We start from the raw sequence: 26,044 nt of genomic DNA on the forward strand, positions 1-26,044 counted from the left end.
CAATGAGCGAAGTCCCAGTGATGGGTTGAGGATGTGAATGTCAGCTGCCTCCCCCACCCCAGGCCCTGTGGTTGCAAAGATGCTCTAACAGGAAGCGGGTTGGAGGAGCTGCACAGCTTCCTGCTCCCCTAGGGCTGAGCTGGGCCAGAGGGGCGAGTGCCAGCCTGGGCCACGAGACCCAGCTTCTTCAGGGTCCTGGCAGCTTCCTCTTCCACAGCTACTTCCGTGTAGCCGGGGGCCCCAGAGGCAGAGGCAGGAGCCACTGCCTGTTGCCCAGGCCACCCTCCACCCTCCCCAGTTTGGAGCCCTGCCCCCTGGGGCCGGGCCAAGCCCAGAGGCCGGCTTAGGATCCTATGGGGGACTGGTAGGGCAAAGGTCTTGGGGGGGGCAGAGGGGGCTGGGCCAGGGCCCCCGGGGGCTCCAGCCATGAAGTCTCGGCAAAAGGGAAAGAAGAAGGGCAGCTCGAAGGAGAGGGTGTTCGGGTGTGACTTGCAGGAGCAGCTGCAGCGTTCGGGCCAGGAGGGTAAGGAGGCGGCTCAGGGCAGCTGTGGGGTGGGGGGCACGGAGCGAGGGGCAGAGGCAGCACCCCGGTGCTCGGGGCAGTGGTGTGGAGTCAGCACCCAGGAGCCCGAGGAGCAGGTGCTACAGGAAACGTGGCTGAGCGGAGAAGGCCGGGGAGCCCCCTTGTGTAACTACCTGGGCATGGGGAGGCTGGGGGGCGCGGAGAGGATGGAGAGATGAGAGACCGAGAGAAGCAGGCAAAAGAGAGGCGACGGCACCACTGCTGGGGACAGAGCCGGAGGCTGCGGGGACGACGCGGCCAGCGGAGGAGTGATGGAAAGGCCAAGGGAGGATCCTTGGGCCTGAATTGGAAGGAGCCCGGAGAAGGGCTCTTAGGAGAGTCTGACGGTGGCGCACGGGAGGACGGGGGTTTCCTGGTCGGAGAAGAGCGTCCAGGAACGTGGTTGAGGGGCTCCGGCGCTCCGACCCTCATGCAGCCTTGCTGGGCTGCCGGTGAGGGCGTGGGCTGGGACCTCCCACAGTCTCCATGGCCCTCCCTGGGCACAGGAGGGACAGGTTCAAAGCAGAGGGCAGGGGGAGAAGCTGCTGAAATGGGGGGGGGCGCTAGTTGGCTAAAAGAGATGCCTGAGGCTGGTTGGAGGGTAGGGGTACAGGGTGCAAAGGAGTGGGTGTGGGGCTGTCTTTGGGGCCTGTCTACTGTCTCCCTGGGTTCCCTAGAGGGGCTCGGAAGCCAGCAGGAGCAGGGGCAGTCCTGGGCTCAATCTGGCATGGAGCAGCCCCTGGTGAACGGAGCTGGATTTGATTTGAAGTTGACCGCAGGGACCCTGGCTGCCCAGTCCAGCTTGTTTTTGGCACTTGGAGCTCCTCCCAGAGCAGGGCACGTTCCCCCCCCCCCAACACCCCACCCCAATCTGTCATTTCCTCTTTGTCCTCTCTGCTGCTCTGGGCTGTGGCTCCTGTCGAGGAGGGGAAGGTGATGGTGGTTCCTAGCTCATTTCCTGCCCTTAGCCCCGCCCCCTTGTCCCCAAACACCTCCTTCCCCTTTTCTCCTCCCCCAGAGGCCCCCATCCCCACCCGCCCAGGTTAAGGGAAACCCCGGGCCCCAGAGTAGAAGCTTACACAGCTTCAGCTGTGGAGGCCCTGCTCTGCCTTTCTCTTCCCCTCCTGCAGAGCCCGGCTCATGGACTCCTCTTAAGAACCAGGACTCTTGGCCAAGGGCCACAGGATTCAATGGGGCTGACATTCTTCCAGCTTTCTGCAAACTCTCAGTTCGGTCTCATCCCTGTGCTGCACTGCTCTGTGGCCCCTGGCAGCCCAGTGCTGAAACATAGACCCCCACCCCGGATCCGGTATCCCCTCCGGCCTCTGTCTGCCTTCCCGGCCGGTGAGGGGCCCGTTCTCTGGAAGGCTTAGACGTCTGGTCCTGGAGGACTCTGGAGGAGGAGAGAAGCCCGTCCTGCCCCTCCTCAGAACCTTACCTGAGCTCAAGGGTGGCAGGATGTCCAGCACCCTATGCAACAGGGGCAGCCTCTCCCCATCCCCCCCCCCCCAACCCCAGACAGGTGGGAAGTGAGAGGACAGAGCCCGAGCCAGCCTGGCTATGGCTGTTCCCTTTAACCCAAGAGTCCGCACAGAATCAAGGCCACACTTGTGGAGATCTGTGTTCCTGCTTAATTTATCCTCCCTGGTTAGCTTAATTCTCCCCGCGCTCATCTGCTCGGTCTCAGCGCCCTCTCCCCGCTCCCGGCCCTAGGAAGGTGGTCATTTCCTTCTCCAAGCCCGACCTGTTCTGAGTTCTTCCTTTTCCCAGACTCTCTCTCTTGGCTGCCTTGTTCAGGTTTCGGATTCTGCCGGTCTCTAAACTCGGGGCCCTCTTCCCAGGCCGCATTCCCTGACGTCTCCATTCCTTGGCCCCATACCTCGGCCCTGTCTTCCTGTCTTCCTTTCCTCTGCGGCTCTGATTCCTTAGGCTCTTGAATACCTTCTTTTTCTTTTTTCTTTTTTTTTGTTTAGAGAGGTGGGGGGAGGGGCAGAGGGAGAGGGAGAGGGAGAGAGAGACCATTAAGAGGCTCCCCGCCCAGCACGGAGCCAGGCACCAGGCTCCATCTCAGGACCCTGAGATCAAAACTGGTGCCAAAGGCAGGAGATGCTTAGCCTACTGAGCCACACAGGTGCCCCTATAAGGGTCTTTTCAGGAGATCCAAAATCCACAGACAAGGGCACGAGGGGGGGAGATCTGGCTTGGTTGCCGTCCTGTGGAGAGAGCCCAGGCTTTAGGTGATCCTGGGCTATGCGTCAACAGAGTGTCATGGTGGCCCAAAGAGCTGAGGTGCCATTAGTAACCTGAGCGTCAAGCAGCAGCCAAGGGAGAAGGGTCCACCCCGCTTCTGCATTCAGGGTTGGGGACCTGAGGGTAGGGCGAGGCTGGCAAAGGGGCCCAGGTCTTGGAAGGAGGGATGGGGAGTGAACTATAGCGCTAGAACTGAGGACAAGAGAAAGGAACAGGGCATGAAATTTAACAAAGCCCTCACTCTTGGGGCTGCAACCAGTGCCTGGGTGCCTTTTTAATTTTTTCTTTCTTTCTTTCTTTCTTTCTTTCTTTCTTTCTTTCTTTCTTTCTTTCCTTTCTAAGTTTATTTATTTTAGTAATCTTTTTTAAAAAGATTTTATTTATTTATCTGACAGAGAGAGACACAGTGAGAGAGGGAGCACAAGCAGGGGAAGGGAAGAGGGAGGTAGCAGGGAGTCCAACGCGGGGCTCCATCCCAGGATCCCGGGATTATGACCTGAGCTGAAGGCAGATGCTTAACGACTGACCAAGCCACCCAGGTGCCCCTATTTTAGTAGTCTTTACCCCCAGTGTGGAGCTTGAACTCAATCCTGAGATGAGTGGGCCTGGAATTTAGAGACTGGCAGCTCTTTCTTAGGGATGCTCTCACTCCCAAGGTTGTGTGTGCGCGCAGTTGCCACGTGCACAGCCCTAGGACTGGGTGCCTCCTGAAATTCTCCACCCCCATGCCTTCCTGGTCTCACCCAAGTTCCTGGCTCTGGGGTGCAGGAGGACAAAGGGTGTGGACACCGGCTCATACAAGGAGGGTTTACAGTCGTGGTTGATGGGCTCATGGATTTCTCCCTTCATCCTCTATTTCCATCTTACTTAATTACTCAATTCCACCAAGAACTTGGGCTGGAAGTGTGGGGGTTAGCGGGTGCATGGAATTCAGCTCTGTCACAGGGAGGTACACAAAACTGTGGTAAAGTTGTGATCCAAATCCCAAAATTTTATGAAAGGGTGGAATAAAATGACTGAGGGAATTGGGTTGAAGGAGAAACAAGAGGAGCAGGTGAGATCGGTCTCCGGAAATGCGTATCATGTAATGCTACATGGTTTCTGGATACGGCTCTGAGCTTCCTAGTGATTCGAGTAAAGAGATAAACATCGTCAGGAGTAAGACTCAGAAAACCCAGCAGAAAAAAAAAAAAAAATAGATGGCTGAGGAGAAACAGCTCTGACACTGACACAGGAGAGGGTTTCCTCTGGTTTTCCCATCGTCTGGATGGGAGGGTGTGTGGGAGGCGTGACTGGCTCTCAGACCGGGACAACAGCGGGGTCTGGTTGGTGAAGGGTTTAAACACCCTGCGCTGAGTTTATACTTCATTCTAGACCTGTGAGGTGAGCAGTGGAGACTGGGGTGAAGCAATGATTTAAGGCAGGGAAGGCTTCAGAAGGAGAAACATGTGGCCTCGTGAAGATGGGAGCTCACCCCTGGGTTAGAGTTTCCTGTGTCTGAGACACCATGTCAGAAAACATGAGACATCAGATTGGTTACTCAGAGAGGGGACCAAAAAAAAAAAAAAGTCACAATGAGATCTTGTCCTTAAGGAGCTTACAGTCTAGTAACAGCAGAGGGGGCCCAGGTCGGGAGAGAGAATACAACTTTTTGCGCACTTGGATTTGGATGCTGGCCCTAGCTGGGTGGTACTGGGCACTTGTTACTTCTTTGACCCTCAGTTTTCTTATCTGGAAATGGGCACACAGGTGTTTCTCTCCTGACCTGACCTGTCCCAATTTTGTGTACTTTCCTGTGACAGACCTGACGCCCACACACTTGCTTCTGAGACGGGGTGCTTCACGATAGTCCCCGTCAGCTCTGCCCCTTTTGGGTCAGGACAACGAATGTTCCTTCATCTTATACACAGAGTGTTTAATAAGTGTACTTCCGAGACCTGTCCTGCTACTCTGAGCACCCTTCCAACCAGACGGCTGCCTCTTGGAAAATTCTGGAAACCAAGTAGTAATTACAGAGCAACAAATTTCAGTTCCACGAAGGCAGAGCTTTCTAATGGGAATGGGCAACCTGGAGAGCCAGGGGGCTTCCCCTCCCTTGGGGGGATTTAGGCAGAGGCTCTGGACTCCCTGGGCAGAGAGATCTCAGAGAGATGCACAGGCGAGAGCTGATGTCTTCTAAGAATCCGTCTGACAAGTTTTTATTCATGAGCTCTGCTTCCAGTCCCTCGAACCCCTTCCCTCTGTCTCTCAGGTCCCCTGACCTCCCAGACCTGATTTCTCTCTCTCTGCTCCGTCCGTGTCCCCAGTGCCACAGGTGCTGAAGAGCTGTGCGGAGTTTGTGGAGGAGTACGGAGTGGTGGACGGCATCTACCGCCTCTCGGGGGTGTCTTCCAACATCCAGAAGCTCCGGTGAGTCAGGCAATGAGGGGAGAGCTCTATGGGCTGGGAGGCCAGGGAGCCAGAGGGGCGAGGGCAGTGGGTAGAAGGAAACATGGGTGCTGGGTGCTGTCTAAGGGAGGAGCTCCGGACTCCTCAGGAAAGACGGAAACCATGCACCCCATTTCCCGCCAGGCTGGCATGCATGTGTCTACACAGACACATATGTCTCCGCTCCCCCGTCCAACCACCCAGCTTAAACATTTGGGGCTATAATTCACATAGCATAAAACTCACTCTTTAAAAATGGGCAATTCAGTGATTTTTTTACTACAATGACAAGGTCACACCGCAATCACCACTATCGAATTCCAGAACATTTCCTCAACCCCAAAAGAAACACCCAAAAGCAGTCACTCCATGTTTCTCCTTTCCCTCAGCCTCTCGAAACCACTAGTCTGCTTTCTATCTCTACGAATGTGTCTTTTCTGCACGTTTCAGATAAATGGAATTGTATAATTGGAAACTTTTGTGTGTGGCTCTTTCCCTTAGTTTGTTTTTAGGGCTCATGCGGATTGTCTCAGATGTTGGCCTTCATCTCTTTGTGTGACGGAATCATATTTTGTTTGTCCGTCCGTCAGTCGATGAATATTTGGGTGGTTTCCACTTCTTGGCTCTTCTCTGGTAGCGAACAGATGACTTACTTCATGTCTTCTTTTTTTTTTTTTTTTAATTTTTTATTTTTTAGAAACATATATTTTTATCCCCAGGGGTACAGGTCTGTGAATCACCAGGTTTACACACTTCACAGCACTCACCAAAGCGCATACCCTCCCCAATGTCCATAATCCCACTCCCTTCTCCCAACCCCCCTCCCCCCAGCAACCCTCAGTTTGTTTTGTGAGATTAAGAGTCACTTATACTTCATGTCTTCTTTGGAGAACTTTCTATTCCAACCCCTGGCTCATTTTTTTTTTTTAATTTATTTGCATACTTACTTTTTTTTTTTTCAAAGATTTTAGTTATTTGACAGACAGAGATCACAAGTAGGCAGAGAGGCAGGCAGAGAGAGAGGAGGAAGCAGGCTCCCCGCTGAGCAGAGAGCCTGATGCGGGGCTCCATCCCAGGACCCTGGGACCATGACCTGAGTCGAAGGCAAAAGATTTAACCTGCTGAGCCACCCAGGCGCCCCTCACTTACTTATTTTAAAAAATATTTTATTTATTTGACAGAGAGAGACACAGAGGGAACACAAGCAGGGGAGGTGGGAGAGAGAGAAGCAGGCTTCCCACTGAGCAAGGAGCCCCATGGGGGGGCTCAATCCCAGGACCCTGGGATCATGATCTGAGCCAAAGGCAGATGCTTAATGACTGAGCCACCCCAGTGCCCCACCTGGCTCATTTTTAAATTAGGTTATTTGTTTCCTTTGAGTTGTAAGAATTCTTTATAAATTCTGGATTTTTTAAAAAAAGATTTTATTCATTGGGGCGCCTGGGTGGCTCAGTGGGTTAAAGCCTCTGCCTTCAGCTCAGGTCATGATCTCAGGGTCCTGGGATTGAGCCCCACATGGGGCTCCTTGCTCAGTGGGGAGCCTGCTTCCTCCTCTCTCTCTGCCTGCCTCTCTGCCTACTTGTGATCTCTCTCTCTTAAGTAAATAATACAATCTTTAAAAAAATAAAAAAACACTTAAAAAAAAAAGATTTTATTCATTTATGAGAGAGAGAAAGAGTGAGCGAGAGAGAGCGGAAGCGGGGGGAGTGGGGCAGAGGGAGAGGGAGAAGCAGATCCCCGCTGAGCAGGGAGCCTGACAAGAGGCTCTGTCCCAGGACCCCTGGATCATGACCTGAGCCAAAGGCAGACGCTTAACAACTGAGACACCCAGGTGCCCTGATATATTCCGCATATTAAACACTTACCAAATCTCTGATTTTCTTCCATTCTGTGGATTGTCTTTGCTTTCTCCGTCGTGTCCTCTGACACACAGGAGTTTGTCACTTGCTGTTCAATGTATCTGCTTTTTCTTGGGCTGCTTGTGCTTTTGGTGTCTTATCTAAGAAACTGTTGCCTCTTCCAAGGTCGTGAAAATTTACACTCAATGTTTCCTTCTGAGAGTTACACGCCTCCATCTTTACACGTACCCAGAAACACATGTACATTCATCTCTCCGCTTTTCTTGAATCCTCCGTACCCCAACCTTGCTATGCAACACCCACAGTTACATCCCTGACACGTCTCCGTGTTCACACACAGCCCACGTCCCTAGTCCTCCCCCCACAACCCCGTGTGCTATCCATCTACACCCGCTGCCTCACCTACACACGTGTCCCACAGCCTTCTTCCAGGGCCCGTGCACGTGGCGGCTGTGCCCCACGTGCACGGGCCCTGGCCCCACCACTCCTGACCACGCTCCACCTCCCCAGGCAGGAGTTCGAGGCAGAGCGGAAGCCAGACCTGCGCAAAGATGTTTACCTGCAAGACATTCACTGCGTCTCGTCCCTGTGCAAGGCCTATTTCAGAGAGCTGCCAGACCCCCTGCTCACTTACCGCCTCTACGACAAGTTCGCGGTGAGTTGAGAGGCGAGGCAAGGAGGGACCCAAGGCGGAGGGACAACCGCTGGGGAGGCTTTGATCTCCCGAGTGCGTCCAGTGGCAGACAGGGTCCTGTGATGCTCGATGACTGAGACCACATGAGAACGAAGAGGTCCCTCCCTGCAAAGTCCCTCCATGGGTTGTGCAGGGGGGCCGGGAGGGCTGCTACCTGCGCCTTCGAGTCTGTCTTCTCTTGGCCCTTCCTCCATCAGCCTGCAGATCACACATAGCACAGGGGTGGGACTCGGGGAAGGCAGAACCCAGGCCGAGAGCCGAGGGCCCTTGGAAATCACCTAGACCACAGCGTCCTTACGTTTAAGAGAATGGGAGCCCTTCTCAGAAGCCAACCCTTTTTCAGGCCTGCCCCTCCAGGAGCAGATTGTATGTCGAGCCTCTTTTGAATAAGAAGACATGTGACAGAAATGCTCTCTTGAATTCAGTAACATTTAAAAAATAAGTTGCATTTTTACCGAACAGAATAGCATTTAGAAATCCAGAACAGCAGCTCATCGCACTCAGCCCGCACGGGTTAGCCTGGGTGGGCACTTGCCTTCCTGGGCACCTTGGAATAACCCCATAGCCCGGGAGCACCCACAGGGAGGGGTTGCTAAGGGGATCCTGAATCGGGGCCTTCTGAGGAGGGTGCTGAGGGAGACTGGCAGGAAGGTGCTCGAGGTCACCAAGCTACTGAGTGGCATAGCCAAGACCCAGCTGCAGGCCTTGTGGGCCCCAAATTCTGAGCTCCGCCTGGTATGTCAGTGTCCTCTGAAGGATCTGGGGTGGGGGATGGGGCGAGGCACAGCCCAGCATTGTTTGCGGGAGTTGGGCTCAGTGCTCCCAGGAGTAGGCAGGGGCAGTGCTTCCTTGTTTCTTGAACACTTCCTCCCAATCAGGATGCCGTGGGAGTGCAGCTGGAGCCTGAGCGCTTGGTCAAGATCCTAGAAGTGCTTCGAGAACTCCCTGTCCCCAACTATAGGTGCGTGTGGATCCCCGGCTCCCGGAGTCCCAACCATGCCCAGACAGCCCTTGTCTCATCGGCCTCCTGACCTCCATCCCTCCGTCCGACCCCTGGCCCCAATGCCTCCTTTCTGCAGGACCCTGGAGTTCCTCATGCGACATCTGGTGCACATGGCCTCATTCAGTGCTCAGACCAACATGCATGCCCGCAACCTGGCCATCGTGTGGGCCCCCAACCTGCTGAGGTGGGCATGGCAGGAGCAGTGGGTGGGATCCAGGCTGAGCCCCCAGAGGTGGCTCCAGGAATGGGTGTGGCTGCGCAGGTGCACTGGAGAGGGCTGCGGGGGTCTCGTGGAGCCCAGGGAGAAACAGGAGGGTTCCGAAGTACATCGAGTGGGATGGGGTTCACCCACTGGACACAAGGCCTTTGTGTCTTCTTACACTGTATCACTGAGCTCGGGGATTGGAACAGGAAGAGTCCTTGTGGAATGTTTGTTGAGCAAACATCTTACAGTCTCCTGGAGAACTGGCCTGCATATCTCTGTGTGCCGGGCCAACTCTGAGAAGTCCTGAGAGCTATTATAACAGCGCACTCCTGTGTGCAAAAGAAGTAGAGATTAATTCTGAGGGGGGTGTCCGAGAGGGCTTCCCGAAGGGAGTGGCACTGAGACTTGAATCACGCAGGTAGTTGAAGAGGTCGGGAGGAGGTTAAGGGCGTGCAGGGGAGAAGGGGTAGGCTATTATTGGAGAATTCGGATGGGGAAGTGTGGCGGGACTGCAGGGGAGTAACTCCATATTGCCACAGGTCCAAGGACATAGAGGCCTCGGGCTTCAATGGGACAGCAGCCTTCATGGAGGTGCGTGTGCAGTCCATTGTGGTCGAGTTCATCCTCACGCACGTGGACCAGCTCTTCGGGGGCGCCGCTCTCTCTGGTCAGTGTGCCACCCACCACGCCACCACACTCTGGGGAGTCATGTCAAGGTGACAGAGGGCCTTAGAGGTCACCTAGTTCAGTCTCCGTGTTCTGCACGTGAGGGAACTGAGTCACAGAGGGATGTTGCTTATGGTCCCGTGGAGAAGACGCTACGGAGATGATGGTGTGGTCGGTACTTGAGCAGCCCCCTCCTGCTAAGTGCCATCTGGGTTCTCAGGGCTACTGACTGATTATTCCCACCCCTAACGCACCAATGTCCTGGGATCTCCTACCCCTTATCCCTGGGATTCCTTTATTATTATTATTTTTAATTTATTCACTTGAGAGACAGAGACAGAGAGAGCACAAGCAGGGGAAGAGGTAGAAGCAGGCTCCCCACTGAGCAGAGAGCCTGATGTGGGACTCAATCCCAGAACCTGGAGATCATGACCCAAGCCAAAAGCAGATGCTGAACTGACTGAGCCACCAAGACACCCCCCTTCCCCGCACAAACCTCCCACTGAGGATTCCCTCTTGAGGAGCTAGACATGGAGCATCTGCCTCCAAAGGCTTCCGAGTATATCCCCAATCAGCTAGTTAGTTGGTGAGTGGGAGGGGGCTGTGAGGAGCTGGATACCTGAAGCCCTCTCTCACCTCTGTTCTTGCCCGGCCAATTCCTCTTCTTTTCCTAGGTGGGGAGATGGAAAGTGGATGGCGATCACTTCCAGGGGCCCGGGCATCAGCCAGCCCCGAGGACCTCATGCCCAGGTCCCTGCCCTGCCACCTGCCTAGCATCCTGCAGGCTGGTGATGGACCCCCACAGATGCGGCCCTACCACACTATCATTGAGCTTGCAGAGCACAAGTAAGGCCCCCTTCCTGGGCCCCTCTCCTGCACTGACCACCAGGCCCAACCCTCATGTTCTCTCTATTCCCTCCAGGAGAAAGGGATCTTTGAAGGTCAGGAAGTGGAGATCTATCTTCAATTTGGGTCGCTCTGGCCATGAGACCAAACGTAAACTCCCCCGGGGGGCTGAGGACAGAGGTGAGTCTGAAGAGAGGTAGGGGGAGCTCTGCTGAAGGCATACGAGGCCCCGGCTCTACAAACATCCGTGTCTTGCAGAGGACAAATCTGATAAGGGGACTCTGCGGCCAGCCAAGAGCATGGACTCACTGAGTGCTGCAGCTGGGGCCAGCGATGGTGAGTCTAGGTGTGCCCTTGGTGTGTGTGTGTGTGTGTGTGTGTGTGTGTGTGTATACATACGTGCAAGTGTAGGCAGGTGAATACCCATGTGCAAGCCTGTCTGAGAATGTGTCAGCCAAGGAATAGTATTATGGGTGAGCCCATTGTGTGTGCATTCCTGTGTGCTTGTGTGTCTGTACACGTGGCCAGATGTGCTCATTATTTGCAAAAATACATAATGAGCTCCTGTTATGCACCAGCCAGAGTCCCAGATGCTAGGGTTAGTAGTGAGTTTATCATCTGATCAGTGGGTGTGTGCCTCTGAGTGTACAGAGAGGTCCAGGGTGGTGTGTGTTTGTGGAGGTGGGGGGCACTGATGGGGCCAGTGAGTGTATCTTCATGGAGGGAAGGGGGTTCCTGAGTAAGTGTAGGTGCTGAGCTGGCTGTGGAACATGCGCAGGAGTGGCCCAGGGAAGCTCGGCCGGGTGCCTTCCAACTGTCCTGGCTCTCAGGCCTGAGAAAGCAGGGGGCATTCTCCAGAGCCTTCCCGAGGTGTCCGGGCCACTTGCGGCTGAGGTTACTCTCTTCTCTCTCCTCCGCAGAGCCAGAGGTGCTGGTGGGACCTGGCAGTCCCCGGCCAAGCCCACTGCTGCCGGATAGCTTGGAGAATGATTCTGCAGAGGCAGCAGAAGGTGAACAGGAGCCTGAGGCAGAGGCCCTGGGCGGCACGAATTCTGAGCCAGGCACGCCACGAGCGGGGCGGTCAGCAATCCGTGCTGGGGGCTGTAGCCGTGCAGAGCGCTGTGTTGGGGTGCACATCTCAGACCCCTACAATGTCAACCTCCCACTACACATCACCTCTATCCTCAACGTGCCCCCAAATATCATCTCTAACGTCTCCTTGGCCAGACTCACCCGTGGCCTTGAGTGCCCCGCCCTACAGCCCCGGCCAAGCCCTGCCTCTGGCCCTGGGCCTGGCCCTGGCCCTGGCCCCCCAGGTGAGGACTCAGGGATCTCTCAGAACTTGGAGAAGGGGCTAGAACCCTAAGCTGAAGCTCTGGTGCCAGGGATCTGTCCTGGGGATGGCAGAGGCCTCGGGTCCCGGGCTTTGGATGGTCACCTTCAGCTGCCTTCCTGGATACCGGGTTGGAGGGATCTGGTAATATCACCAGGTTCTGTGGTTCATGGAGAGGGGATCTCTGGCATCCTTCAGGTCACTGATATACCCAAGAATGGGAGTCTGTGTCAGATATATACAGTAGGGATCACTAAGTACAAGGTGAGGATATACAATAGATGATGTTATAATAATAATGGTATTAATACTAACAGCTAACATTTACTGAAGGCTTACTATGTGCTGGGTGCCATGATTAGGACTTTGCAAGCATCAGCTTATTTCATTCTCTCCTAATCTTGTGACACAGTTATTGTTGCTTGCAGTAGGACAGGGGACCTAGGTTAAGCTATTTGTTATACATTTCAGTTGGAGGTGACCGAGCTAGGATCTTGGACAAATCTGAGTCTTATTTTCCTCATATTTAAAATAATGATAAACATCCTACATTATAGAGCTGTTTTGTGGGGGTGAAATTAGATAAGGTGTTGTGAAAGGTACAGCGTGGTGCCTGGCACCTGGTAGGAGCTCAGCAAGGCAGCTATAAGCCAGGAGTCAGGGATACTGAGCTGAGAGGGTCAGCCACATGGAGTACCTAGGCTGGGAGGTTGGGCCTGAAATGGCAGTAATGATAGGAAGATCTGCATTGGAAAGGGTCAAGGCTGGTCTTGACCTTTGTGTTCCTGACATGTTTTCCTTCCAACAGATGAGAAGTTGGAGGCAAGTTCGGCCACAGGTCCCCTGGCTGACAGTGGCCCAGAGGACATGGCCCCTGCCCTGGAGGACTGCCTGTCCCAGGAGGTGCAGGATTCCTTCTCCTTCCTAGAGGACTCAAGCAGCTCAGAGCCTGAGTGGGTGGGGGTGGAGGATGGGGAGGTGGCCCAGGCAGGAGCAGCAGGAGCAGCCTTCTCCCCTGGGGAGGACGACCCTGGGATGGGCTACCTGGAGGAGCTCTTGCGAGTTGGGCCTCAGGTAAGGAGGAGCTGTGCTGGGTTTGAGGGTGGTGAGGAAGCCAGAGGGTGGACAGGGCCACCTGGTCCTGAGCTCCAGTGCTATGTCTGCAGGTGGAGGAGTTCTCCGTGGAGCCACCCCTAGATGACCTGTCCCTGGATGAGGCGCAGTTTGTCTTGGCCCCCAGCTGCTGTTCGCCGGACTCTGCTGCCCCCAGGCCCGAAGGAGAAGAGGAAAGTGGGGAGGAAGTCTTCCTGAGTGCCTATGATGACCTAAGTCCCCTTCTGATGCCCAAACCCCCAACCTGGCAGGGTTCCAGAAGTCCGGAGGAAGAGACAGCAGGGTGTGGGAGACAGGAGGCTCCAGGGCAGGCCGAGGGAGAAGATGCATGCTGCAAAGGAGGGGAGGCCAAGGAGGCTGACCCTGAGAACACATGGGCCCTCAGGGAGGAGGCTGAGGGGAGTCCGGAGAGCGAGGGGGACGATGGAGAGACCGGCGAGGAAGGAGGGAAGGCTGCGGAAAGCCAAGAGATGGTCAGTTTGAGAGAAGGGAGTGGGAAAGAGACAGAGGCCAAGGGAGAGGAGTCTAAAAGCCAGCAGGAGAATGAGAGTATGAAGGAAGCTCAGGATGTGGAGGGAACAGAAGGAGAGCCGAGCAAAGGCAAGGAGATGGAAAGGAAGACTGAGAGAGAGGAAGAGGCTCAGGAAGGCCAGGAAGGCCAGGTACGAGCCAGAAGCGACCCAGAGTGTGGGGTCCAGGAAAACCAAGTTGCTGAGGAGAGCTGGGAAGTTGTACACAAACAAGAGGCAGAAGAAGCCAGAGAGGATGAGGTTAAAGGGCAGGAGGGGCAGAGGGACCAAGAGGTAAGAGAAGACCGAGGAGACGGTGAAGATCGCAGAAGCCCAGAAGCAGCAGCTGGAGGAGGAGAGGTCAGCATGGACAGGGAGAGTGGGGATGGAGAGTCTGAGGGAGACCAGAGGGCTGGAGGTGACCATTTAGGAAAGGACTCCCCTCCTGAAGGGTCACACGCAGAGTCCCTGGAGACTGACAGTGCCAAAGGGGGCAATTCCCAGTCCTCTGAGGCAACCCCACAGCCACCCCAGCTAGAGGAGATGGAGCCTGAGGGGCAGCCCAGTCCAGAGGGCTGCAATCTGTGCCCCTGTCCTCTTGGCTCACCTAGCGGTGTGGGCATGCGCCTGGCTTCCTCCCTGGTTCAGGTCCAACAGATCCGCTCTGTGCCCGTGGTGCCCCCCAAACCACAATTTGCCAAGATGCCTAGTGCAATGTGTAGCAAGATCCATGTGGCACCTGCAAACCCATGCCCAAGGCCTGGTCGGCTCGATGGGACTCCTGGGGAAAGGGCTTGGGGGTCCAGAGCCTCCCGTTCCTCTTGGAGGAATGGAGGCAGTCTTTCTTTTGATGCTGCTGTGGCCCTGGCCCGGGATCGTCAGAGGACTGAGGCTCAGGGAGTTCGGCGGACCCAGACCTGTACTGGGGGTGGGGACTATAGCCTCATCCCCAGAACCTCCCCCTGTAGTATGATCCCTGCCTATTCTCCTCGGCCACTTAGCTACCTGGAGCTCCCACCCGAAGACACAGAAGGGTCTGGACACCGGAGTCGGCATAGTCTGCCCCCCAGGGAACACCAGCCCCCTGACCCTCTTCTGTCCCCACAGCGCCGATCATATGCATTTGAAACACAGGCTACCCCTGGGAGAGGTGAGGAACTGTGAGAAGGACCATAGCACTGGGCAAAGAGGGTAGTAGGTGGTCTCCAATCTCGAGGATCCCAAACTAGCTGTCTCTTCTGCAGCCTGAGCAGCTGTAGTGCCCAACACCATAGGCTTTGACCCTCCAGCTTCTCTTCTTGACTGTGGGAAGCATTGCCTCAGTTGGTTTACCTGAGTTTGTTTCAGACACAAAGCACTTATCCCTTAGAATATTCCCAAGAAAGTCACCAAAACCCTGTTACCAGGGACTGGGGCCTTGGTCAAAGGAAACAAAGAGTAGGCGGAATACTTAAGAGGTTTCTCAACATGAAGAATGAAGAGGGAACTCTGCAAAGTGCCTGCTCTCCTCTGAGGCTGTGCACTTCCCTTCATGCAAGTCCAGGGTGGAGGAGGGGAGGAAAGGGCCACATCAGAGCCTGTCACACACAAACACTTCTGAACTGCCCATCCTGACTCTACTCTTGGATTCCTCCAGACCCTCCTAGCTCTAGATTAGGAGGACCACGTCAAGGGGCTCGTTGAAGACCTCGGGCCTCAAATGCCGGACTGGCCCCCTTTCCAGCATCCCTACTGTCTGCCTCCAGTCCCCTTTAGGAAGAGAGGTCTTGTACGGATCTCCCTGGCTTCTCATTTTTCCTTCGGAATAACTTCCTCCTATTTCGGGGAAGGGGAGCGGCATAACTCAGGCCATGGGACTGCTTCTCCAGACAGGCTGGGGCTGCAGATTCTGTTCTAGTTAGAAGCAATGTCTCAGAATAAAAGTTATACTTTTATATGTAAACAGTGTGGAGTCTCATTATGCTTAATAGAGTCTTAGGTGATAGGGATCGCATTTTCACATTTGGCAAAACGTCCTTTCGCAGTTGTCTGGGTGCTCTTCCTCTGTCGTTGTCACGGAGACCTGTGGCTAGAAACTAGAGCTAGGTTCACGGTGGCCAGGAAACGAGGAAGAGAAACTGGTATTTACATAATGCTCGCTCTCTATCAGCACAGGCTGCGTACTCTACAAGCAAACAATCTGTGCCCTTGGTTTTAGTTACTCCACGTGACAATTCGCAAGGTTGGTACCGGGATCTCCATTTTCCGGAGAGGAGACCTGTACAGTGAGGTCAGTTAGGGAGGCTGATCAAGCAGGTTGCAGATCCGAGCGCGTCTGGCTCCAGAGGCTAAACTCTTGTCATCACAGCACACTCCGGGTCTCCGGTGCCTCCACGGCTAAGTCTCAACCGAGAAGACTGGGAATCAAGGTCCTTCTCACAGCAGCTGAAAGCCTCGCAAAAACTGGAAGCTCTGGGCGTCTTTGGGTAGTAGCTGCAGACGCTAGTACAAAAGAGCCTACGCAGAACCGTCCTCCTCGCCAGTGGACGCCAAATCAGGGTCCTGGTCCAAGATGGCCTCCCAAGTAGCCCTTGTTAAAGATGGCGCCTCCGTCCGACGTCCTTCCCTCCATCGGAGCCAGCCTCGCTCCCTTCTACCAGTAAAAACGCCCTGTTCGGTAGGAAGAGGCTAGCACACATTAGTCGTCTGTCTTTCTTGCCGAAAGCGACGAAGTCTTCAATGTCCCTCTCGGGGGATCCCAGGAAGTTCCTTCTTCTCCTCCCCGGCGACATCCCCACCCATAGGCATCTTTCCGCCCCATCAGGAGGGAAGGACCGGAAGTGGGGCAGCTCAGAGGCTGAGGAGGCTGGGCGGGTCCAGAGAGATACTTCCGCCCCTCACCAACATGGCCGCAGGCCGGGAGTGCGCATGAGCAGCTGTCCATGGAGAGCTCGCCGAGTCCGGGAGAGGCAGAGCTCGGTCAGGGGAGATCCGCGGCCTCGGCGGCCTCGGCCGGTGAGTTCGGGCCCGGCCGCGAGTCGGGGGTCCGGAGGCCGGGTGGGCCCGTAGGCAGGGCAGCCTTGACTCCGCTCTCGTTTTCAGGCGGCGGGCCTCCCGGGGAGGAAGCCTTTGTTTTGAGGGAGGGGGCCGTGCCCGCTCCTCGCTCGCCCGCCCCCCTTTGTGGGCCGAGCGCTCTCCCCGCCCCCGAGCGCGCGCGTCCCCGCCCTCCTGCGCTGCCAGCCGCCGGCCGGGACCGCGAGCCCGCCGAGCCCCGCGCCCGTTCCTGGCCGCCGAGCGCAGCGCGGGGTCGCGGGGCGAGCGCGGCGGCCGCCCGGGCTCCCGGGCTCGCGGGCTCGCGGGCTCGCGCCTGCCGGCCGCGGGCCCTGCGGGGAGACGCCGCCCGCGCGGGCACGGTCGGGGCGCCGGGCTTCTTGGGGACTTGGTGGTTTCCCCCTTTGTGTCCAGACTTAGCAGGGGCTCTCGCCGGGCCCTCCCGGCCCGAGCGCGCACGCCACGACTGCCCGGCCGCGTTTCCGTGTCGCATCCCCTAACGCCCAGGAAATGCTTCCGGATGTCCAGCTAAGATTGGAATAAGCGGCCTGACCCGGCTGCTGGGCGTCCTCCGAGGCCGCCCCCGGCTGACAGCTGTGGGCGGTAGAGACGCCTCCGGTGCCCGGCCGTCTCTCCCCTCGCCTCCTCCCGCGGTCAGCGCAGAAGCCTCGGGGGGCCGCTGCCTCCGGCGGTTGGAGGATGGACAGGTAGGTGGTCCCGCAGCGCTGGCGCTGCTTCCCCTTCGGGACTGGGATCTTCTGGCAGCGTGACTTCCTCCGGACAGTTTCACTTTCAGTTCTTTTTCTTTTTTCCTTTTTTGTTTTTGTTTTCTGGGTTTTGGTTTTTTTTGTTTGTTTGTTTGTTTGTTTTGGTCAACGCTTTCCTTCGATGTGGACTTTCCAGGGCCCATCCGCTGAAGATTTTTCCCTAGATAGGAAAGGTTTCGGGGACCTTCTGGGTGCAGACTACACCAAAATCTTACCGTTCGTGCGGGGATAAATGTGTTCCTTTGTACAGGGTAGCTGTATCTCTCTGGAGGCATCAGTCTCAGCTCATTGTTTTTCCTGTCCTCTTGGCTGGGTGTCAGGGTCCTAAGGCGGGCACCGTGCAAATGAGTTCCTTTTCCATTGTCTCTCCTTCCGAACCTTGAACCTGGAGTTTTTTCCCTTCTTGCTGAGGTTCAGTTGACTTGGACTTGTCATGGCAACATTTTAGCAACTGTGTTGTTCTAGGGGAAGGCTTGGTGAAGGAAACAGAAGGGGCTTGCAAATGACACACTTGGACTTGAGGGTATCTAACAAATGACATAAATCCAGACACTCCAAAGCAGGAGCCCAAGGGGCCAAGTAGAATGAGGCCCAAGGGGGCCAACTATGTTCTTTATGGTTCAGGGAGGTTTCCCCTTCCTAGGTGTGAGAACAGAAATTTTTGGGTCCTGTATGTGGCTCAGAAACTGGAAGAAGCCCCAGTGTCCAGTGGCCCTGGTTTTTGATAGTGGTGGTCTAAACATGGCGTATCGTGCTAACTTTAGTCATGGTCCCCCCAGAAATATGTTGTTCCTCCGTCTTTAAGTATAAAGACTGTGACTTGAAGCGATAATGGAGGGCTGAGAAACACTGTAGGGCTGCTTTTTCAACCACCCAAGCCCACTTCTCAGCATCAGAATGGAGAAAACCGACTGTCCTCTGTAGATTGATTGCATTATGTTCTTGGCTGAGTCTTCCTGGAGCCCCACTTCTTGAAACAGAGACTATTCAGTTTCCTGGACTCAGCTGCAAACTCCCTGATTTCTGTCAGGACTTAGCACTCAAGCCTGTGAGGCAGGAGATTCGAAGACTCCAAAGAAGGCCCGGCTCCTCGGATGTGCCGCCTTACAGAGAGATGAAGGGGTGAGTGAAGAAGCGGCGGGCGGGAGACGGGAGGCCGGGAGGATGCAGAACGGCTAAGAGCGCTGGCCCTGGAGTCGGGCAGACCTAGATTCTGATCTCAGCCCCGTCGCTGACCAGCTGCGTGGTCTGGTGTCTCATCCACAGAATGCGCTGCTTGCCCCACTGTGCTGTTCTGAGTGCTGAATAATAACGTGTGTTAAGTGCTTAGCTCAGTGCTGTGCCCACAGTAAACACTCAGTAAATACCAGCTGTTGTTATTCTAACCTAACCCAGCGTCAGTTGGGAATGCCATCGAGTCTGGAAGCCGTATGTTACTGGGTCAGTGAACTTTTTCTTCCCTTCTTCCCTCCTTCTTTCCTTTGTCCCGTCACAAACAGGCAGCAGAAAACAGCTGAAGCGGAAGAGGGGACAGTGCAGATTCAGGAGGGTGAGTGGTCGAAACAGACCTGAGCCCAGGAGCCCAGCTTGGCCTCTCCCCATCCCCCATGGGCGCATCTGCCATGCACCCTGGTCCTTCTGAGTGACCTGCAGCTGGGAAGGGGGAGAGAGGCAGTAAGTCGCAGGGCAGGCTTCTTCCTCGCTCGTCTAACTCAGGTGCAGTGGCAACTGGGGAGGACCCCACCAGCGTGGCTATTGCCAGCATCCAGTCAGCTGCCACCTTCCCTGACCCCAACGTCAAGTACGTCTTCCGAACTGAGAATGGGGGCCAGGTAAGGGAGGGGGCCAGCTGCCTGCAGGTGTTACCGGGGGGTTGGGGTTGAGGGAGGTAGTGAGCCTATGGGGGGGGGGGGGGAGACCTGGCTTGGAGGAGGCGGTGACCACGGGGATGCCTGCGGGGTGGGGGGGAGGGGCTAGGGGGAGGAGGTTTGGAGTAGATCCGAGTGGGGTGGAGGCTTGGCCAAAACCTCTGGGGACGGAAGAGGGAATGGCTGAAGCTTTGTCCCTGAAGCACTCTTATTTCGGGGCTCTGTCTTAGAGAAGCTTTATAAGAGGCCTGGGGTCCCCAGCATTGACTCCTGTATTCTCTCTCCCCACTTTCCGATGTCCTCCTGCTTCTAGGTGATGTACAGGGTGATCCAGGTGTCTGAGGGGCAGCTGGATGGCCAGACTGAAGGGACTGGCGCCATCAGTGGCTATCCTGCCACTCAGTCCATGACCCAGGTATGGGGGCCTGGGCTGGTGAGGGGCCTGGAGCTCGGAAGGGGAAGGTGAAGCCAAACTTGTGAGATCGGGGCGGGGCTGGAGGTGGCGAGGTGGGGTTGCGTTGTCCCAAGGCACCAGGTTTTCCCTTTCTGGACGTTTCTCCCTCCTTCCCCCCAGGGATAGAAGCTTCGGGGTAGCTCAGTGGGAAGCACCTGACAGACACTGGACTCTGTTCTGTTGTTCCCCTCCGCAGGCGGTGATCCAGGGTGCATTCACCAGTGACGATGCTGTTGACACAGAGGGGACAGCCGCCGAGACTCACTATACTTATTTCCCCAGCACTGCAGTAGGGGATGGGGCAGGGGGTACCACATCGGGGAGTACAGCAGCTGTTGTTACTACCCAAGGCTCGGAGGCCCTGCTGGGGCAGGCAACCCCTCCCGGCACCGGTGAGCTGCGTGGGGTTGCGGACCGGAGGGGCTAGAATCAGGGGTGGGCCTTTCCTGGGGCCCCTTAATGCTCACCGAGACCTGGGCAGGCAGTGAGTTTGGGGCTGCCCTTCCAGCAGGAGGATCCAGAAGGATCCTAGGAGGAAGGATCCCTCCAGAGGAGAATCCCTCCAGAGGAGGATCCTAGGACCTTGGCCTCAGAGCGTGATGCGGTTCCTAAGTCCCACGTCCTGACAGCCTACCCTCCACCTTCACAGGCCAATTCTTTGTGATGATGTCACCCCAAGAAGTGTTGCAGGGAGGAAGCCAGCGCTCCATTGCCCCCAGGACTCACCCTTATTCCCCGTGAGTAGCCCCCGCTCCTTCTCCGTTGCCGTGGTGGTCTCGATCCCTACCAACTCCTGTGTCATTCCTGACCCTAACCTCTAATCTTATTTTTTGTCCTTTCCTCACTCTGGCCACCCTGGGTTTGTCATCAGGAAGTCAGAAGCTCCCAGGACAACTCGGGATGAGAAACGCAGGGCTCAGCACAATGAAGGTGGGTACTAGTTGGTGGGGTTGGGGACAGCCGCGGTGTCTGAGCAGGAGGGCTCCGGTAGCTCGACGAGGCCTGTGGTGAGTTCTCACCGAGTCACCTTGTCCTCCCTTTTGCCCCCTAGTTGAACGCCGCCGCCGAGACAAGATTAACAACTGGATAGTGCAGCTGTCCAAGATCGTCCCGGACTGCTCCATGGAGAGCACCAAGTCTGGCCAGGTCATGGAAGGACCCTGGTAGTGGGCAGGATGCCTGGCTTTTGTCTCCTGGTGGTGTTTCCAGACATGGTAGCGAGGGCACATGGCAGGAATTCCTGCTGACCTTTCTCCAAGGTTCCTGTATCCTTGTGAAACGTTCTGCCACTGTCCTTAGGGGAAGATGAGGTTCAGAGTGTGAGTGCGCCACGGGAAGGCGAACCAGGTAGCACCTATTTTAATCCTCATTTCCCTTGCCTTTTCTTGCAGAGTAAAGGTGGAATTCTGTCCAAAGCCTGTGATTACATCCAGGAGCTTCGACAGAGTAACCACCGGTTGTCAGAAGAACTGCAGGGGCTTGACCAGCTGCAGCTGGACAACGACGTGCTCCGACAGCAGGTCAGACCCCTCCCCAAGTCCATGGCCAGCGAGCTGCTGTGGGACACCTGCCTCAGGTGTCCATAGAGAGGCCTTCATCTTTTTCCCCATCACCAGCGGGGGTCTGAATCTGGTCGGGGGTTTGGCTGGGCCAGTTTTTCTCCTCACTCTCTCCGTGGCCCCCTTTTCCATGTCAGGTGGAAGATCTGAAAAACAAGAACCTGCTGCTCCGAGCTCAGCTGCGGCACCACGGAGTCGAGGTCGTCATCAAGAATGACAGCAATTAACTGTGGGGACTTGGGGGGTTTGGGTCCCGCCACCCCTTTCCGAGAACTGCACCTAGCCCAGGAGCAACAGGCTAATAACCCCCTGCCCCTTTCCTTCACTGCCCGCTTCTGGAGAGGGCTCCGGGGGAGTTGAGACGGCATGGCTTTGAACCCAGGCCCCAGACAGAGCTGCCTGCCAGTGTGAAACACACACTTGGGGGCGCACTGACAGCCTGGCCCCGCCCGCCACACAGCCCCCCACCCAACCCCCGGGGCCCTTGTGCTCCCGCAGATGCATGTGCTGTCCCCGCGCTGGATACCGGACACACAGGACGTGGGGGCTCGCCCTGTGCCTGCTGACAGTGCCGGCAAAGGGTCTTTGACCACAAGCGATGCTCTGGCTTGCCCCAGGACTCGGGCGCTTCCACTTCCCCCGGAGCTCAGCTGTGCACTTGAGGACTCTGGGGATTAGGCTTTAGCCAGAAGTGGGGAACAGGCTGCTTAGCAGCGGCTGTTGCCCCAGGAAGAGACGATCGGCGGGCAAGCAGCCGAGGCCTGTGCAGAAGTCTCCGGAGCCAGGGAGAACAACAGACCGGGGCCCGCGTGGGGCCTTCCCCTCGTGGGGATGGATTTTCATTTTCTTTTTCTTTCTTTCCTTTCTTTTTTCTTCTTCTTCTTTTTTTTAAGATAAAACGTTCAGAGCCACTGTCATCCCTGGTTTTCGTCCTTTTGTGGGTCCCGGGGCGGGCGCGCGGGAGGCGCGTTGCGTTTTGCCCTGTAGGGGTTGGGCCGAGGTTAGGGTGGGGTGTTGGCTCCTGTGGTCCTTACCCTGACTGCCTGTGCCTGGGCCGGACCAGCGTATGGTTACCCCCGCCCGCGCGGGGCAATCGCAGAACGGTCCCCGGCCGGCTGGTATCCGCGAACAGGTGCGGCGGGGGCGGGGCCTCCACTTCCGGTTCCGGTCCCGGCTCCGGGAGGGCGGGGAAGATGCTGCGGGCACCAAGGGGGCGGCCCGGCGCCGCATTCCTGTGGCTCGCGGTGGCTGCGCGCACCATGGCCGGAGGTACCTGCGGGGACAAACCTGGGACCTCGTCCCGACCTACCTGCGGACCCGCGGGAGGAGGTGCAGCGGCGGGGCGCGGCTCCGGGGCCCGCACGCCCGCGTCCCCGGGCTGGGGCGCCGCCCGATGGAGGGGCGCCGCGCGGCCGTTCCGGGCAGCCCGCCCCGCTCAGGGCTCTCGTGCCTCCTTCCTCAGCGCCCACGGTCTCGCTCCCTGAACTGCGTTCGCTCCTGGCCTCGGGCCGGGCCCGGCTCATCGATGTGAGATCTCGGGAGGAGGCGGCAGCGGGGAGCATCCCGGGGGCGCTCAACATCCCGGGTATGGGACAGAGGGGACGCCCGCGCGGGTGGCCTAGAGGCCGTCCAGGAGGGGGCTCCTAGGGCCGCGTGGGCGAATGCACGGTCCCGGGGGGCCCTTTATTCCTCTCAAGACCCCCTACCCCAGCTTCCTGGAGAAGGGCTGGTGGGAGGCGAATCCTGGCAGCGGAACTGGCTCTTCCAGTTTGAGCGGGTAACAGGCGGCGAGGAAGGGGCGGACCCGCTTTTCTACCTTGACCTCCCCAAGGCTGGCTACCCGCCCGCCGCTTCTCACTGCTGGGGAGAGGGCTCCCGTTCAGCTCTTTGGCTGCCTTCCCGCGCAGGTGGGCCTGTCTGGTCCTGGAGGTTGGAGGGGAGTGGGAGTGGGCCTCCTAGGGCCTTCTGAAGATTTGCTGGGGCCGCAGGACCCAGTCCTTCCAGGCCGGGTCTGAACCTGATATCGCCCACTGCCGGCTCTCCTTTCTCTCCCCTCGACTCCTCCCAGTATCTGAGCTGGAAAGTGCCCTGCAGATGGAGCCCGCTGCTTTCCAGGCTTTGTATTCCGCCGAGAAGCCGAAGCTAGAAGAGGAGAACCTCATTTTCTTCTGTCAGATGGGCAGGCGGGGCTTGCAGGCCACGCAGCTGGCCCAAGGCCTTGGATACACAGGGTAGGGGGAAGGCTCGGTGCTAGCTGGACAGGGACTGGGGACGGCCTCCCAGACCAGTCCTTCCTCACCCACTTTGTTTCCACAGCGCTCGAAACTACGCAGGAGCCTATAGAGAATGGTCCCAGAAAGAAGATTAGGTGGAAGATGGCTTACTGATGACCCCCTCTCCCCCACTCCCATGGCCAAAAACCCTAACCAAGGGTGGGGAAGGGGCAGACTTAGAATGGGCAGCTCCTTACAGCACTGAGCACACAAGCGTATCAAATAAAGATAATTTAATAAAAATCCTGGAAGCACTGAATGTGTCAGGTGGATGCCAAATAGTCCTAATCTTGATCTGGGCTTCGGTTCAGCCCCTGGTCCTTCTCCATTCATCTGTCCCGCACCCTGTACTCCCCATGCCCACCCAACGCCAGCAGTTTCCTGAGATGAGGATTCTCTTTCTATAACAACTGTGTGTGTGTGCGCGTGTGTGTGTGTTTTAAAGATTTTATTTATTTGGGAAAGAGCAGGAGCACAGAGAGAGACAGAGAAGCAACTCCCCAGTGAGCAGAGGGCCTGATGCGGGGCATGATCATGACCTGAGCTGAGGGCAGATGCGTCACTGGACTGGGCCACCCAGGCACCCCTAGAACAATTGTTTTCAGCCCAGGATACACATCAGAATCACTTGGTACCTAAAAGCAAACAAATTAAAAAAAAAAAAAAGAAAAAAAACGTTTGGGCGCTATCGGAGATTTGGAATCTTGGGGGTGGGACCTGGGTGGTAGTGGTTTTGTGAGCCTTTGCAGTGAATGTGATGCGCCGTCTGGAGCCGAGCCCATTGCTTCCAAGCTCAGCAGACAGGCCTCCCTCAGCTTCCGTGACTATTCGTGACAAATGGTCTCTGGCTGCTTCTCTGCAAAAATGGCAGAACAGAGCGACAGGGACTATATGTCCTTCAGATCCTAACACTTTTACTCTCTAGTCCTTCCTAGATGCAGTTTGCCTGCCCTTGCCCCAGACCTTTGGGTCCCTAGCCCCAACCTCACCTCCCTGAGAGTTTGTCACTGGCTTGAGGAAACCAAAGGGCGGTGCCCAGTAGTGAGCGATGGATGTCACTCTTCATGCCCACAAGTCTGTCGGACATGGATTGCAGGTGTGAGGAGGGGGGACTCCGGCGCCACCAAAGACAGGCCCCAGTTTCTATTAATGCTGCTCTTTGATCCAGCACTGGATCGAACAAAACTGATGGAGTGAGAAAGCTTGCTGACAGACCTTCAACACTACGCAGTCGGGGTATAACTTCCCTTGCGTGTGCAGCGCAATTCCATGCATGTCTTCCCCGACCTTTCATGTATTTTCACATCAGAGCTCTGACTTCCTCAGTTTGGTATTAGAAGCTTTCATTCCTTGAGGTGCTTGGCCGGCAGGTCTGTAGAGCATGCTGCTCTAGATCCGGGGCTTGGAAGTTCGAGCCCCATGTTGGGTGTAGAGACTACTTCCAAATAAAAAATATAAATGAATAAAATTCTATTCCTTTATTTGTGGAAGAGAAAGTTGGGTTACAGATGGGCCCAATTTTCTGAATTTTCAAGTTTCCGAGAAATCCCTTTGGACATAGCCTGCATTCCTTGCCTTTCTCTCCCCTTCTGCCTCTTGGGCTGGAGGACCCAGGCCCTGCTACGATTTTACATCACAGCCCACCCTGCACTACCATAAAATCTGCCGTTCCGTCGGGGCTCTCTAGCTTCTCATGGCTCTCCCTTCCTTTCCCGGGGCAAACCACAGCCGCTCCATCTGAACTTAGGTGGGTAGTGTTGGGTCTGCAGAGAAATTGAAATAAGGGAGTCTAGGCCAAGGTTTGGCAAAAAGGTACCCGTTCTCCCTTCCTTGAATACCCACATCCCTTTGGCTCTCAGACTGGTTGGAAGGTTTTCCTGGGGTCTAGTTTACCTCTTTGTTTGCAAAGAGGTCGCTTCCCTCCCCTTCTCAAATATTATAATCTCTCTCTCTCTCTCTTTTTTGAAGTGTATTTTTCCTACAATAAAATGCAGTTAAGTGTTCAGTTCATTGAGTTTTGACAATTGTATGCTCGCTTATAACTACTATCCTGATAAGATCTAGGACACAGAAAACCCCAGAATTTTTCTGAAGACCCTTTCCACTTCCATTCAGCAGTTTCCTGAGATGATGATTCTCTTTCTATAACAACTGTGTGTGTGTGTGCATGTGTGTGTGTGTTTTAAAGATTTTATTTATTTGAGAAAGAGCAGGAGCACAGAGAGAGACGGGGATCTTTTCTTCCTTCCTTCCTTCCTTCCTTCCTTCCTTCCTTCCTTCCTTCCTTTCTTCTTTAAGATTTTATTCATTTGAGACAGAAGAACAAGCTTGGGGGAGGAGCAAACTCCTCACTGAGCAGGGAGCATGATACGGGGCTCCATCCCAGGACCCCAGGTTTATGACCTGAAATGAAGCAGATGCTGAACCACCTGAGCCACCCAGGTGCCACATCCTTGATCTCTTCTGTCTTCTATCACCATAAACTAGCTTTTTAGCTCCCATTCCAGCCTGCCAACCTACATGATTTGAATTCTTCTGTTTAGCCAGTGAGGGTCAGAGAGGGTCCTGGAGGTAAACCGAGCTGGCCTGCTGCAGGACCGATCGTGCCCTCTGGCCTGATCATCGA

At 55.9% G+C, this 26,044-nt stretch overlaps 3 protein-coding genes across 7 annotated transcripts; all 3 read left to right on the forward strand.

Annotated features, from left to right (window-relative positions):
* The first annotated feature begins 77 nt into the window (after positions 1 to 77).
* On the forward strand, positions 78 to 15,409 carry ARHGAP30 (Rho GTPase activating protein 30). 3 transcript variants are annotated; one of them, XM_059145241.1, is made up of 12 exons: positions 78 to 523; positions 5,119 to 5,221; positions 7,609 to 7,753; positions 8,671 to 8,753; positions 8,872 to 8,979; positions 9,540 to 9,667; positions 10,341 to 10,512; positions 10,589 to 10,692; positions 10,771 to 10,848; positions 11,433 to 11,828; positions 12,654 to 12,919; positions 13,012 to 15,409. In XM_059145241.1, exons 1-12 carry the CDS (start codon positions 427 to 429, stop codon positions 14,629 to 14,631), a joined length of 3,300 nt encoding a protein of 1,099 aa, XP_059001224.1. In that variant the 5' UTR covers positions 78 to 426; the 3' UTR covers positions 14,632 to 15,409. The 3 variants fall into 3 exon arrangements, with proteins under 3 accessions (XP_059001224.1, XP_059001225.1, XP_059001226.1); XM_059145242.1 differs by having other exon boundaries at positions 12,654 to 12,748; XM_059145243.1 differs by lacking the exon at positions 78 to 523 and having other exon boundaries at positions 7,613 to 7,753.
* Positions 15,410 to 17,070: 1,661 nt separating this feature from the next.
* On the forward strand, positions 17,071 to 22,062 carry USF1 (upstream transcription factor 1). Of its 2 annotated transcripts, XM_059145244.1 has the most exons (11): positions 17,071 to 17,204; positions 18,295 to 18,386; positions 18,764 to 18,813; positions 18,981 to 19,096; positions 19,446 to 19,547; positions 19,783 to 19,978; positions 20,236 to 20,323; positions 20,458 to 20,516; positions 20,638 to 20,732; positions 20,978 to 21,106; positions 21,283 to 22,062. In XM_059145244.1, the coding sequence occupies exons 2-11, from the start codon at positions 18,379 to 18,381 to the stop codon at positions 21,370 to 21,372; spliced, it is 933 nt and encodes a 310-aa protein (XP_059001227.1). In that variant the 5' UTR covers positions 17,071 to 17,204; positions 18,295 to 18,378; the 3' UTR covers positions 21,373 to 22,062. The 2 variants fall into 2 exon arrangements, with proteins under 2 accessions (XP_059001227.1, XP_059001228.1); XM_059145245.1 differs by lacking the exons at positions 17,071 to 17,204; positions 18,295 to 18,386 and having other exon boundaries at positions 18,763 to 18,813; positions 18,981 to 19,065.
* Positions 22,063 to 22,288: 226 nt separating this feature from the next.
* On the forward strand, positions 22,289 to 23,661 carry TSTD1 (thiosulfate sulfurtransferase like domain containing 1). 2 transcript variants are annotated; one of them, XM_059145246.1, is made up of 4 exons: positions 22,291 to 22,414; positions 22,608 to 22,730; positions 23,214 to 23,376; positions 23,462 to 23,661. In XM_059145246.1, the coding sequence occupies exons 1-4, from the start codon at positions 22,339 to 22,341 to the stop codon at positions 23,511 to 23,513; spliced, it is 414 nt and encodes a 137-aa protein (XP_059001229.1). In that variant the 5' UTR covers positions 22,291 to 22,338; the 3' UTR covers positions 23,514 to 23,661. The 2 variants fall into 2 exon arrangements, with proteins under 2 accessions (XP_059001230.1, XP_059001229.1); XM_059145247.1 differs by lacking the exon at positions 22,608 to 22,730 and having other exon boundaries at positions 22,289 to 22,414.
* The last annotated feature ends 2,383 nt before the right edge of the window (positions 23,662 to 26,044 follow it).

Source organism: Mustela lutreola, chromosome 14 (assembly GCF_030435805.1).
Source record: "Mustela lutreola isolate mMusLut2 chromosome 14, mMusLut2.pri, whole genome shotgun sequence".
Lineage (NCBI taxonomy): Eukaryota > Metazoa > Chordata > Mammalia > Carnivora > Mustelidae > Mustela > Mustela lutreola.

Bases quoted from the DNA above. Each gene is read 5' to 3' on its own strand.
- TSTD1 (XM_059145246.1), top strand. From the start codon at position 22,339: ATGCTGCGGGCACCAAGGGGGCGGCCCGGCGCCGCATTCCTGTGGCTC. The intron at 22,415-22,607 runs GTACCTGCGGGG...CTCCTTCCTCAG, and splicing joins TGCGCGCACCATGGCCGGAG to CGCCCACGGTCTCGCTCCCT. The intron at 22,731-23,213 runs GTATGGGACAGA...GACTCCTCCCAG, and splicing joins GGGGGCGCTCAACATCCCGG to TATCTGAGCTGGAAAGTGCC.
- USF1 (XM_059145244.1), top strand. The intron at 19,979-20,235 runs GTGAGCTGCGTG...CCACCTTCACAG, and splicing joins GGCAACCCCTCCCGGCACCG to GCCAATTCTTTGTGATGATG. The intron at 21,107-21,282 runs GTCAGACCCCTC...TTTCCATGTCAG, and splicing joins ACGACGTGCTCCGACAGCAG to GTGGAAGATCTGAAAAACAA.
- ARHGAP30 (XM_059145241.1), top strand. From the start codon at position 427: ATGAAGTCTCGGCAAAAGGGAAAGAAGAAGGGCAGCTCGAAGGAGAGG. The intron at 524-5,118 runs GTAAGGAGGCGG...CCGTGTCCCCAG, and splicing joins GCAGCGTTCGGGCCAGGAGG to TGCCACAGGTGCTGAAGAGC. The intron at 7,754-8,670 runs GTGAGTTGAGAG...CCTCCCAATCAG, and splicing joins GCCTCTACGACAAGTTCGCG to GATGCCGTGGGAGTGCAGCT.